This window comes from Saccopteryx leptura, chromosome 1, assembly GCF_036850995.1.
Source record: "Saccopteryx leptura isolate mSacLep1 chromosome 1, mSacLep1_pri_phased_curated, whole genome shotgun sequence".
Lineage (NCBI taxonomy): Eukaryota > Metazoa > Chordata > Mammalia > Chiroptera > Emballonuridae > Saccopteryx > Saccopteryx leptura.
The window spans coordinates 138944178-138958935 of NC_089503.1; the positions used below are offsets into that span (position 1 = coordinate 138944178).

The window sequence follows — 14758 nt, forward strand, 5'->3', positions numbered from 1 at the left end:
GGAGAAGCGCCCATTTGCTTCTCCACCCCTCCGCCGCGCCTTCCTCTCTGTCTCTCTCTTCCCCTCCCGCAGCCAAGGCTCCATTGGAGCAAAGATGGCCCGGGTGCTGGGGATGGCTCCTTGGCCTCTGCCCCAGGTGCTAGAGTGGCTCTGGTCGCAACATGGCGACGCCCAGGATGGGCAGAGCATCGCCCCCTGGTGGGCAGAGCATCGCCCCTGGTGGGCGTGCCCCTGGTGGGCGTGCCGGGTGGATCCCGGTCGGGCGCATGCGGGACACTGTCTGACTGTCTCTCCCTGTTTCCAGCTTCAGAAAATAGCAAAAAAAAAAAAAAAAGGCAGTTAATAGATGAGTTAAAACCCAATGAAAGTACATAACTTGTCCAAAATTAATGCTGTAAGTCAGAGCAGAATGAGATGGCCAGACAACTAAAGTTGTACACACCAAAACTTTATGATGAAAAATATTATAATGTATCACACATACTTGAGGTATTAAAGCAACATTCCCTGTCACATAAATTCACAGATATGTTAAAGTCATACACATGATCCTCAAAATACACTGCTCACAAAAATTAGGGGATCAGGAACATGCAGACAGATACTCCAGTACTTTTAGCTTTTTGAATTTTCACCAATGAAATAAAAGTTGATTTTTTTGCATCTCATTTGCATAATCGAACAACTTTCTTTGACTTGTCCTTTGCTTTTCTGATGTTCTTGTTTAATAAAAAGAAAATCAAATGCTTCTTTTTTTTATTGCTTTATATTCATTTGGAAACATCCCTTAATTTTTGTAAGCAATATACTTTTGGCCCTGGCTGGTTGGCTCAGTGGTAGAGCAGTTAGTCAATTCCCAATCAGGGCACACAGGAGAAGCAACCGTCTGCTTCTCCACCCATCTTTCCCTCCCCATCTCTCTCTCTTTTTTTTTTTTTTTTGCATTTTTCTGAAGCTGGAAACAGGGAGAGACAGTCAGACAGACTCCCGCATGCGCCCGACAGGGATCCACCCGGCACGCCCACCATGGGGCGATGCTCTGCCCACCAGGGGGCGATGCTCTGCCCATCCTGGGCATCGCCATATTGCGACCAGAGCCACTCTAGCGCCTGAGGCAGAGGCCACAGAGCCATCCCCGGGCCATCTTTGCTCCAACGGAACCTTGGCTGCGGGAGGGGAAGAGAGAGACAGAGAGGAAGGTGCGGCGGAGGGGTGGAGAAGCAAATGGGTACTTCTCCTGTGTGCCCTGGCAGGGAATCGAACCCGGGTCCTCCGCACGCTAGGCCGACGCTCTACCGCTGAGCCAACTGGCCAGGGCTCCCCATCTCTCTCTTTCTCTTCCCCTCCCACAGCGATGGCTCAGATGGTTTGAGGAAAGTTGGTCCCAGGTGCTGAGGATGGCTCCATGGCCTGCCTCAGGCACTAAAATAGCTCTGCTGCTGCAAGGGAGCAGCGGCCCAGATGGGCACCTGGTAGGGAGCTTGCCAAGTGGATCCTGGTCAGTGGGGGCACATGCAGGAGTCTGTCACTGCCTCCCGCCTCTCACTTAATAAAGAAAACAAAATACTTTCTGCTTTTAAACATTACTGCTTGCAAATTCAAAACAATCATAAAGGTCTACTTAGAAGAGGGGAGTTGTGCTACTTGAATTAGGGAAAAGGATAAATATTCAAAGATAACTATGGCTCAGAAATGCCTTATTTTTACCAAAAGCACAAACCTTAATGTTTTTGGCTTTCTTTTCCATTAAGAGTAGCTAAAGTATGAATTAAAGTTTACAAATTCAGAGTATTTTTAAGAATGCTTTTAAGTTTTAAATTTATCTTCTCATTAGCAGTGTTCTTTATGATATAGTAGAGCTTTGGTTTTTAAAAACTCTTTGAATAGGTCTATTCTGTATTAGAATGTTTTCTATAATGAAAGGCTATTGACCTGTCCTCTTTAAATGACTTTTGCATGTCAGCTTGCTACTTTGGAAGTCACTAGGGGAAGATAAAGAAAAACAATAATATATTTTTAAACTATGGCTTATTTCACTGACAGTTTGAGTTTTTTAAGGACCTTAACATTTCTAGTTTGATGTTTGACCAAAGTAAATAATTATCTGTTTTTAGAAGTTAGTATGGATTTTGGGTGGTGGCCGTTGTGGTTTCAGAATGCCAATTTGAGACTCAGGAAAAATAGCTCTAGTTCTCGAATTTAAAACAACAAGCTTTGCCTATCAAAAATTATTTGCACACATGCTTACATAGTATATTACATGTATAATACATATTCAACTCTTTCTAATTTCTGTAGCCTCACAAACCTCAGGCCTGGCCTCAGCTCCTCTAATTTTACCACTGAGGATGCCCAAATGTAGAATATGATAGAGGCTTTATTTTCTTTAGTGCATTGCAGACATTTTCTTAAACACATGCCTGTCCTACTGATAGATGCTCTTGGGAGACTGACCTTCACATTATTTCGTTTTGCAACAAGTACTTAGGAATGCATTTGGTGGTTTTCCATCAATTAGTTCTACCTGATAGGCAGACAGGCACAGAATACTAAAAAATAAAGACAAGTTTTCATGCTGGAAGAAGCCTTACTTTGCACAAGTCACATCACCCACGGCTAAAATCTGCATGGGAAAATCTGATATTGTGGGAAGCTGTTGCTCCATCTGAAGGGACTCCAGTATTTCTTATTTTTTTAACATCTTTCCCTACTCAAGAAAATGTTCATCCTCTATGTGTGCCCATTTATCTTTCCACCATTCACACTACTATCCCAGTATGGTGACCCTGCGTGCATAAAACCGAGTCATGCTTCCTTAAACATGAGCTGAACAATAAAGAGTTAAACAATAAGGTGCTGTTTGTTGAAAGGGCCTAGCACATGGTATTATTGCTCAATAAATACACTTCCTATGTGTTGTTTTATCTTTCATCTTTTATCTTTTAATTCTATCTCCTTGTTCTCCTTATCTCCTCCTTGGGCTCTTTCTCAATCATAGTAATAATGTAGAAATGAAAGGGTTGTGTCCTAGAAAGTAAGGGAACTTCTCCTTTGTACATCCTGCCTTAAACTATGAGAACACCTGTAAAAAGTTAATTTGAAGCTGAAAATATCTTTTTTTTTTTTTTTTGTATTTTTCTGAAGTTGGAAACGGGGAGGCAGTCAGACAGACTCCTGCATGTGCCCAACCGGGATCCACCCGGCATGCCCACCAGGGGGCGATGTTCTGCCCATCTGGGGCATCGCTCTGTTGCAACCAGAGCCATTCTAGCACCTGAGGCAGAGGCCATGGAGCCATTGTCAGCGCCCGGGCCAACTTTGCTCCAGTGGAGCCTTGGCTGCGGGAGGGGAAGAGAGAGACAGAGAGGAAGGAGAGGGGGAGGGGTGGAGAAGCAGATGGGCGCCTCTCCTGTGTGCCCTGGCCGGGAATCAAACCTGGGACTTCTGCACGCCAGGCCGACGCTGTACCACTGAGCCAACTGGCCAGGGCCAAGCTGAAAATATCTTTTCAAGTCATTTTTCTAAAAGGCTGAATCCAAACTGCCCCCATTTAGAAACCAAAGCACAAGCTCTGGAAATTATTTAGAATTATCTTATTTGGTAAAAATTCTACAAATAAATGAATAAAATCAATAATCAAATAACTTAATGAAGAGTTTTTAATGCTGAAAATTTCCCTACTTTAACATAAAACAACTATTCACAAAATATGGCCACGTTTTCTGAGAAATGGTTTATAATCTTGAGATTTAATAAATACTTAAAGATGTTGATGATAAAGATTACAAACTAAAAATTGAATATTTACCGAAGCCAATTTGATCACTCCTAATTATTAGGTACTTTTTTGGTAACTAGCAATAGCTTAGTTCACTTAGATTTGTAAGGACTAATGGTCGCCTCCCCCAAAGTCATGCTACCAGATAGAATATTACAATGAAAGCAAGTCTCAGACCAAAATCTGCCACAGCTACAAATACTAGAAAACAAGTAGGCAAAAGAAAATGTGATGATGGAATATTATTAAGCCTTCAATAGCAAGGTAATTCTGACACATGCTACAAATGGGTGAACCTTGAGAACATTATGCTAAGTAAAATGAGCCACCTCACAAAAATACAAATTCTGCGTGATTCCATTGAAACGAGTTACTTAAAGTCATCAAAATCGTAGAGACAGCAAGTAGATGGTGATTGCAAGGGGCTGAGAGGAGGGAAGAGTAGGAAGTTATTGTTATGAATACATAGTTTCAGTTTTATAAGAGGAAAGAGTTCTGGAGATGTTTGGTGGTGACAGTGGCACAACATTATGAATGTATTTAATACCATGGAACTTGATACATAAAAATTGTTTGAGTGGTAAATTTTATATGTATTTACCACAACATAAAAAATTGGGGGAGGAAAAAAAGGTGATTAACCTATAGTATTAAGTAAATTCACTGATGTCATTGACCTTTGTCCTTTCAAACACTGCAGGAAAGATTCACTCAAGGCAGATACACCAATATTCTAGTTGTAGGATTCTGTCAACCTTCTGATAAGATCAGACAACAGATGCCTCCAAAATAGACATGTAACCTGATGGAGTATTTAGGTTTAGGGTCAAATTATTCTCAACTGCATAGCCTCCTTGGATTGTTAGATTCCTATTTGCTGTTCATGCAAGTGTGAAGTTAACTGTGAAGTTCTTTTTGCCAATCTGTATACTTTGAATACTGTCAATAACACAGATGAAGAATTATTTCTATCATCCATATGCTAATTACCAAAACTTTTGATATGGATCAATAATAAATCTGATCATTCTGATTTTTTTTAATACTAGCTAAACACCTCTGGGATACAGATTCCTTATTAATTATTTTAAGCATTAAACAAATGTTATAAGAGTATGGACTAAAGCTAATACACATATTTATCACACTATTACTCTACTTGCAGACTAATAGCCCTTACTATTACTGAATTTCCCTTCATCAACTCTTTTAAATAATATGTAAGTTAGTATATCATGAAGCATTTTCAGGGCAGGAAATGTCTACCTTCTCTACAACCTTTCCAACTAATTTATCCCTTTCACCCCTCTTCCCAGTTTTCTCCCCCCCCCCTTTTTTTTTCTTTTGTATTTTTCTGAAGCTGGAAACGGGGAGAGACAGTCAGACAGACTCCCACATGCGCCTGACCGGGATCCACCCGGCACGCCCACCAGGGGCAACGCTCTGCCCACCAGGGGGCGATGCTCTGCCCCTCCGGGGCGTTGCTCTGTTGCAACCAGAGCCACTCTAGCGCCTGGGGCAGAGGCCAAGGAGCCATCCCCAGCGCCCGGGCCATCTTTGCTCCAATGGAGCCTCAGCTGCAGGAGGGGAAGAGAGAGACAGAGAGGAAGGGGGGGTGGAGAAGCAAATGGGCGCTTCTCCTGTGTGCCCTGGCCGGAAATTGAACCCGGGACTTCTGCACGCCAGGCTGACGCTCTACCACTGAGCCAACTGGCCAGGGCTCCTCTTCCCAGTTTTCTTATTTTACCCTCCAGCATGATCTGTAAGTGTTCTAGGGAATAGCCTCTATGTTAAACCAAATTTTATGTTCATCCCAACCTTATTCTATTTCCTGCAGTTGTATTGAGACACCTAGAAAATAAATAGCCTGATTTTTTTTCTAAGTGGGAGAAATGAGAAAATGTTGTAAATATCTCACAGTCAAAATATTTGTTTTTGTTTTTGTTTGGGGTTTTTTTTTGTATTTTTCTGAAGCTGGAAACGGGGAGAGACAGACAGTCGCCCGCATGCGCCCAATCGGGATCCACCTGGCTCGCCCACCAGGGGGCGATGCTCTGCCCCTCTGGGGAGTCGCTCTGCTGTGACCAGAACCACTCTAGTGCCTGGGGCAGAGGCCAAGGAGCCATCCCCAGGCCTGGGCCATCTTTGCTCCAATGGAGCCTTGGCTGCGGGAGGGGAAGAGAGAGACAGAGAGGAAGGAGAGGGGGAGGGGTGGAGAAGCAAATGGGCGCTTCTCCTGTATGCCCTGGCCGGGAATCGAACCCGGGACTTCTGCACGCCAGGCTGATGCTCTACCACTGAGCCAACCGGCCAGGGCCTAAAATATTTGTTATAAATTACATTATAAATTTATTATAGATTTGCTACTTCCCACTGCCTGAGGAGAATGGGCCCTAGCACCTGGAGGGTCCTCGGTTGGTGAGCACTGTGAGATATGTAACTTTATAGGTAGAAACCAGAAAACCCCTCAATTTCTCTGTAGCAGTGAAAAGGAGATAGGAGAAACTGAAATACCTGAGGAAGAGAGGGTAAGGTGCACCAAACCAGGGATAGAGGCACTGAACTGAGACCTGTGAGGTAGGAAGGGCAAAAATACGAGTCTAGTGATTGTGTGGCCAGCAGCAGAGACACAGGAAGGTGATATTTTGAAAAGATATAGTTTGTGAGGTGCAATGTGATCCTCTGAGGTCCATAAAAGTACAAAGATGGCAATATCTTTGGTGTGGTTGGATTTCTTGTGGAAACAGAGAAAGGAGGTGACTGAAAAGAAGGACAGCTGACCTCTGCGATCTATAAAAATGTATATAATGCCTTAGAACCCAGCTCTGAGTATGAGCTTTGGAACAATGGAGGGGATGGAGCAACATTCTGCATACACCAGGGATACTGCAGCTGGCTATTCTCTACCTTCAAACTAAGTACTAAAGCAGGCACATGGTGAATCAATAACTAGAGTTGCCTAGATATGCCAGAGTCATAAACTCAACTGGTGCAGAATATTCTTCCCTTAGTCAATTTGCAAGTAAACATTTAAAGCATTTGGTACCTTAAAATTTTATTTCTCCATTTTTCCCCTAATTTTTCAGCTCCTCATTTCTATTTTCCAGGTCTGTCATACCAGAAGTACACAGAACAAATAGGAAGAACGTGTATACCAAGAAAAAAGATCATAAGAAGACACAAGAAGGGTGGCCAAAAGTGTAAATTACATGCTAAAAGCCCAGAGAACAGTCACAGATTGGAAAGCACTGTTTTAAATAATAGCCAGAATCTACTTATGATACAAGGCTTCCAAACCATGCTCTTGATTAGGATTCAGCACTGCCCAGTTTAATGATTACCAGTTTGGGTATATACATGGATAACATGTTACCAAATTTCAGAGAGCTCAGAAGTAAAAACAGTAGCTAGCACTACAAATAACAGAATCAAGATTTTTGAAATATTCATAGATTTATATCATAAAACCAATACAATAATTACAAGTTATGTAGATTGCCAATTATATAGAGATTTTTTTTTGGAGTTTCAGACTCACATTTTCACTTGCCTATTTGACCTCTCTTCTTGGGTGTCTCATGGGGATCTTAGGCTTCATATATCCAAAACCAAAGTCTTGATTTTCCTTTCTAAAAGACATTTCTAATATTCTTTTTTTAATCTGAATGCTACTAACATCTAGCCAATTATGCAGACTTACAGTGTAGTCATCATGGGCATTGACTTCACCCTATCTGCCAGTTTCGCCTCAAGATCTCTCAAATATGAAAGTTACTCCATTTCTACCACAATTCCAACATTTCTCCTCAAAACGATTATAATAGCCTCCTAACTGGTCTTCTTAACTTTCTCCAATTCATTTTCCACACTGCTGATGTTTTCAAAACACAGATCTAATCATTTCACTCAGTTGCTTCAACTCTTCAATGGATTCTCACTGCTTTGAGGATAAATAACAAAATACTTACTATAACCAGTAAAGCCCTGGATAATCTAAACACCTCCGGCCTTTTTTTTTTTTTTTTTAAATCTTGCTAGCTTCATCTTACATTACATTCTTCTTCCCTGGCTGCATATCAGTCCCAAGAACTTCTTCCTAGTTTCTTGAACTGACAGTTGATGAGTCAGCCCAGATCCTTTGTACTGACACTCTCCTTTCTGAAGCTGACTTAATTTAGTAAAAAAGTTGCCCTTACATTTTATCTGTTTTTATTTCTTTCATCTATGTACTCACTGCTTCACATAATCACTTGAAAGAATTCTTTCCCTTAAACCTTGGTTATAGTAGCATATCAAAATAAAAAATTTTAAAAAGATATCTTTAACATATTATCAGAAATGGCACTCTAGTTAGCATTTGGCTTCTTAGCCCTCCAAAGACTGACGCTGAAACAAAGATGAATTCTGCTTCAGGACTGACTGGAAAAGGCAGGACTCACCTGTTTACTCCTGCTTTCCCAGGTGTCTTCCAGTCTTCAAATTCTATGATCCTGTTATTTTCAGAGAAGGAAATTGAGGTTGAGGCAGGCTAAGAAGTAGCACACAGAGTTAATGAAAGAGCCAGACTTAGGCCTTTGATCAGAATGGCATTTATCCTGTTCCATTGTTCATATTCCAAAGGGTAAACCTGTTAAATATCTAATATCATGGATGCAGTGCATCTGGAATTTTGCCCTATAGGTAATACTCTGTCAAGACAAGTCTCAAATCATAACTTTTTTTTTTTTGTAAGAATTATCAACATCCGCTTCTTTACTTACTGGGGGACTAACAATAAAGTTCACAGATGTAACTATCAGATTGCAAACTTGTCATTCCTTTAGTAAAGGGCCAAAGTGACATCCACTATGAATATTAATGAATATGGGACAGAGAGATATGTGAAATAATATGCACCAGTGTGAATGATGCTATTTTCATAAATTTGTGAATTTCATGTCTACAACACCCAAGACCATAATAAATATTAGGGCACACTGCAAGTTCAGCCTTTTCCAGGAAAAGTAATCAGCTATCAGACAGAATCAGATTTTGCTGTTGCCAGAGAGAGACTGCATGTGAGAAGTGTCACAATCTTTAAGAGGTTCTATTTGCTTGGATTACTTTGTGAAGTCAGCACATATAAATTACTTTTTTCCCTCTTTGTCTCCTCTCCCTCTTTCTACTTGCAGATAAATTACAATTGCTTTCAGAAACCAATTTCATTTACATTCTCAAACCAAACAAATAACATTTGAAACAGGTCCCATATCAACATTTGAAGATGGAAAGTATATTTAACCTATTTGGAACTGGTAATATTCCCAATGTTAGATAAAATAATTGGTTGTACAAGATGGCTTTGAATTTTAACTTAGAGAAGAACGCAAAGGTGAGGGTTGGTCAACTCAAACTGACTGGGAAGTTACTTCAACAATCTGGAAGGAAACAATGAAAAGTTAGCATTAAAAATGTGTATTGTTTTTTGTTTTGTTTTTATTTATTTATTTATTTTAAATGAGAGGAGGGGAGACAGACTTATGCAGTGCCCTGAAGATCAAACCAATCAAGCTATCCTCAGAGCCTAGGGCCAATGCTCAAACCAATTGAGCCACTGGCTGTGAGAGAGGAAGAGGGAGAGAAGGGGGAGAGGGAGGGGAAGAGAAGCAGATGGTCACATCTCATGTGTGCCCTGACCTGGGATTAAATCTGAAACATCTACAAGCCGGACCAACACTATCCACTGAGCAAACAAGCCAGGGCAAAAATGCGTATTGTTTACAAATAGGTTAGAAGTGAATTTTAACTCCACCTAATGATTAGTAACTACTGCAGTAGCTATCTAAATTGTAAGAGTTTCTAATAAAAATGACATGTTTGAAAGAATGGATTGTTTTTAAGACACTATCACATAATGCTCTCATTTGATAATCACAAGCACTATGACATACCAATTAAGATAAACCATTTTTATACTTGAGGAACTTGGAGTTAAAGTTATATTATTTGCCCAAGAACATGTAGGTGAAAATCATGACTCTCAAGTCTGATATTTTCATAATATCATGCTTTATTTTGAAAGAAGGCTTTTCTTATTAATGTGTTTTAAGAATTGGTGAGGGATCATACCTGGTTAAAAAAAATTCTGGCTTAATTTTATTAATACTAATATTCACTCATATATTTATTATAAAATATATTACACATTTTAATTATTATATATAACTTATCTAATTATAATTTTAATATAAGTAATACAATACTAATCAACTCCTAATTTACTGTCACTAATGGAATTTTGAATAGAACTGATGGAATTTTAATAGTAAAAAATGCAAATTAGCATGTATTGGTTGATGGCAAATACAAATTACATTTCTTCAGCTTTCTGAATAAGCACTTTCATTTACCTCCCTTCATCAGCTTACACCACCCACTGTAACCTGTCAAGAGTGGAGTCAAGAGCACTGTGGTTAATATTGATTGCACACAGGTGGAACTTGAGGCACAAGAAGGTAAGCAATTTAGGGAGTGTTGTCAGAAGGAAAAGCTCAGTCCAGGCAGTGGCGCTGCGTCGGGAAGAGCCCTGGGCGCGGCGGGGGGTCGCGGGACGCCAGGAACAGCCCCCGCAGGTGGGCCCGGAGCTGGAACACTAGGAGGGCTGGTGAGGCCGCGGGGTAGCGGCGACCTCCGCGGCCCCGAGGAGGGGACGACGGGAGCAAGTTTCCTACGGGCCACCCACCGCGCTGCTCGCAGGTCTGTGCGGGGTCAGGGCGCGGGGCGGCGCGGCCCACGCGGCTCGGCCGGGGCCGCGGGCGTGGAGAGCCGGCGGCGGGGCGGGCCGGGCGCTGCGAGCGAGGCCGCGGACTCCCGGCTGCCGACGCGGCCGAGCGCTTTCCGCGGGGTTTGGCTCCTGCCGCTTCCCGTCTCCCGATCGGCTTCGCCCGCCGGAGCCGCGGCCGCAATCGGAGCCGGCGGGCCCCGGGCGCGCGGGGCTGGCCCCCGGGCGCGGATGCAGGTAAGGGCCGGCCGGCGGGCGGGCGGGCGCGTCCCCGGGTCTGGCCTGCCGGCCTCTCCGGCCGCCGCGACTCCGGCCCGCACTGGCCGCCGCCCCCACGCCCGGCGCGGCCTCAGGGGACGCGGCCGCGGTGTAACTTTCGCACCTGAGGCTCCGCGCCGGCCTCGGGGCGCCAGCCGGGACCGGGTGGAATTACACGGCGCCCGGAAAGGTGAGCCCGGCGGCCAGGCGCCGGGAAGGCGGGGCCCTCGGGGTAGCGGTGGAGGAGTGCGGCCGGTTCGCCTCGTGGGCGGGTCGGCACGTCCTGCCCTCCGCCCATTCCCTGGGCACCGAGCCCCTCTCTTTTGTCTGGTCCATTTCGGTGTCGGCGTCGCGGCTGCGCGCGGGCGGCGTTGGTCCGGCGGTAGACTCGGGGCGACGCGGGGGTCCCCGGCGAGCTGGAGGTGCAGGTGGGAGAGAGTCCGGCGTGGCGGCGGGGAGTGGTTAGCGCTTTAATTAGCATTGACTTGTTTATACTGCCCTGTTCTTTTAGGAATCGCACTACCTACTTTTGTAGCATCTAATAGTTTTAAGTGCACCCAGGAGAGCATTCATTAGTTAACTTCAAAGGAGCACTGTGTATCCAGGTTGCTATTAAACTCTTCCCATTTTACAGACGAGACAGCTGAGGCACCCGAAAATAAATGATTATAGCAACACTAAGCATTCAGCACTCGTGGGAGCTGTGGTTAGGACCTGACTGACACTTGTCCTTGGTCCAGTCACTCAACCTCAAGCAAAATGTAGCGCTCACAGTGCCCGACACTCATTTTATTTACTCATTAATTACTAAAAACCTTTCTTTAAAAGTGGAGTTGAGTTCTTCCAGACTCTTGGAATAGCACCCCTTAAAAGTGATACTTAAAAGACCAGAGTCATTTCAGTTGTTGAGTAGGATCACTAGGGAGGTACTGTAGTAAGGACTAAATTTGGTTTGTCTCTCATCTGTCATATCTTTAATCTCCTATATGAATATGTTTGCCACTGGGATTCAGAGTTACTTGGTGATCATCATAGTAGAGATCCTAAATGTTTATTTAAATAATAAATGGAATGGAGAGGCAAGTTCCTGGGTATCCCTAAATATTGAGCAGCAAGTTTTCTTTTTTAATACAAAAGAACTACAAGTTTAAGAGGATAGTCATTTTAATAATTTTAATGAAAATTACTTGGTAGTCATGTGCATGTTTTAAGTAGACTACAACAAGTAAGTAACATGTAATATTGAGATAGTATTAAGTTGGGGAAATATTTGATATAAAAGTTTGAACTTCACATAAATGCAAGTGTGAATCTTTATAATAATTTATAATCATAAAATATGCCTCTATGTGACATATTTTGAATGTAATACAGCTGGGTCAGAATGGCCTCATCAAAATATAAAATTGCTTTTCAAAAAAATCATTAGCAAGTTGTGTGTGCAACAGATTTTCTTGATGACACCAATTACCAGATGCATTCATTTTCTTCATTTCTAGGTTGTTTGAAAATTTTATGACTATATGTATTGTATGTCTTATATTGTAAGTGCCAAGAAGTCTGTTATAACTATACTGTATTAGCAGTTAAGGAGATATTGGCCTGGTCCCCTAAAATCATTAAGGAGTTTTATGATAAACATGTGAAATCAATTTCTGAGGGAACAGTTAGAAGTAGGTATTTTTCTGTGCAGGCTGCAGCTTGAGAACAGGGATAATTCTGTGGCTACAAATATACTACATTCCACTGCATAATAAATGTATAATCAGAAGCATATGAAAAGAAGGGGTGCTATCCTTTAGATATTTAAATAGGAAAAATTCCACTATTTAGCGGACATCTCTCTTTTTAACCAAGAGTGGATAGTAACTTTGAGAAAAGTCACAGATTTTGAGATAAAAAGTATTGAAGTGACAATGGTTTGTCTCCCAGATAATGGCCCATGCCCATCTCATGCTATCCATGAATTGTATCTTACTTTTGACCCTCACACTAATCTCTGATTTTACTTCATCTTTGATTGCCATCTTTGGGCAGAAGGTAGTTGGCTCAGTAAAGAAGGAAGCTCAAGGAAGCTATGAGTGTATCTGTTTCATATATAACATAACTTTCTCCTCAGTTTGGAAATTTTTTTTAATTTTTATTTTTAGCGAGAGATTGAGAAACAGACAGGAACGAAAGAGATGAAAAGCATCAGCTCGTCATTGTGGCACTTTAGTTGTTCATTGATTGCTTCTCATATGTACCTTAACCCACAGGCTCCAGCTGAACCACTGACCCCTTGCTTAAGCCAGTGACCTTGGGGCTCAAGCCAGTGACCTTGGGGCTCAAGCTAGAGACCATGGGGTCATGTCTGTGATCCCATGCTCAAGCCGATGAGCCCACATTCAAACTGGCAGTGACCTTGGGGTTTCGAAAGTGGGTTCTCAGAGTCCCAGGTTGATTGATGCTGATGCTCTGTCCACTGCGCCACCTCCTGGTCAGGCTCAATTTGGAAATTTAATAGTTCATATTTAAGATCTAGTCAAAATTTCTCATTATCAAAGCCCCAATAAGTAGGCAGTCCTTAGTAAAATAGCCCACATTACAATACCTTGTTTTGACTCTTGTATACCGTAAATTTTACAAAAATAGAATTGTATTGATGAAAACTGAGTGCCCTTGATACAGTAAACATCAACTGCTTGGTTAACAAGGTGTTTAGTTGGTTTCTCTGATTTTTGAGAATATTTGGGAAAGGATTTGAATGGTAAGTCTCTTCCAAAGCTAGCTGAGAAAATTGGAGTGATTACATTTTTTATATTGTTAATTTTTTCTGTAGCAAGGAGAAATATAAGATAATATTCTAATAATAATAGAAGTATCCTCAAATTCTATAATTTATTTACCATATTAGTTCACTGTTTGTTTAGTATCTAGAAAAGCTTAGAAACAACCAGTAGTTTATTACTACAGGTTTTAAAAGCAGCTTCAAAACATTCTTCATAAAATTGCTGAAATAAGTATGAGACTTATTCTGAATGAGAATTACCTAACCTGTATAAAAACCTGTTGAAAAAAACTTATCCAAAGGGCCAGAATTGAAATATGTGAATTTAGTCAGCATGCAATGAGTAACATAAACCTGTAAGCCAGTGATTTAATAAGTAAATCGGGGACTTATTACTTAAAAGCCTATTTTATAGAGAAAAATTAAAACTAAGGTATATATATTTTGGGCCATTTTTGGTTTTAAGTTAGAATCTCTTCTTTCCCATACCATTTGTCTTCTAGAAGATGAAGATACACACACACACACACACACACACACACACACACTTATAATGAATATTTATATAGCTGTACCTGTGTGATTTAGAACTAGCTAAGACTGTTGGGTCCTAAATAAAGTTTTTTTTCTGCTTTAGTCAGTACATTTTGCTCACTGAACACCATACCATTTCCCAACTTTGTTTTTTGCTTTCTTGTATTTTTCTTGCTCAAGATGCCCATTCCTGTCCACTTTACTTGCTATCTAAATCTGAGCTATCATTTAAAACTTAGACAGAATGGAGGTTATCATTATCCTAAACTTGGTGTCTATCATTCCTATTCATGTTTTTATACTTTTGCTACATTTGCATGCATAGTAAATAAAATATAACATAGTTGCACATGCTTTAAAATTTTTTGTAACTTAGCTATGTGTGTATTATTCTATACTGTGTATATTTCTGCAGCCTTTTCCTTGTTTAACATACTTCTGATTTTTTTTCTAGATGTATATAGCTTTAGTTTTTATTGCTGCATAGTATTACATTGTATCAATGAACATAAAAGCATTTGTCAAATCTCCTATTGATGAACACTTGGTTCGTTTCTAATTTTTTGCTGCTACCATAAAATGTGGCTATAATGAACATTCCTATATGACATAAATTATCTTAGGCTTACACAAACCTAAAATTAGTACTGCAGATCCA

At 41.3% G+C, this 14758-nt stretch overlaps 1 protein-coding gene across 5 annotated transcripts in view; it reads left to right on the forward strand.

Moving 5' to 3' along the window:
* The first annotated feature begins 10328 nt into the window (after positions 1-10328).
* Positions 10329-14758, forward strand: part of RNF180 (ring finger protein 180) — a 206718-nt gene continuing 202288 nt past the window's right edge. The window contains exon 1 of one of the 5 annotated variants that reach the window (XM_066375807.1): positions 10329-10389. Coding sequence is in view for 1 of the 5 variants with exons in the window: in XM_066375789.1 (XP_066231886.1) it covers positions 10770-10775 (6 nt within the window). In the remaining 4 variants the exon portion in view is untranslated. Of the gene's footprint in view, positions 10390-10513; positions 10776-10817; positions 10987-11146; positions 11225-14758 lie in introns of those variants that run through there. The other 4 variants (XM_066375789.1, XM_066375818.1, XM_066375798.1 and 1 more) reach the window with 4 other exon arrangements.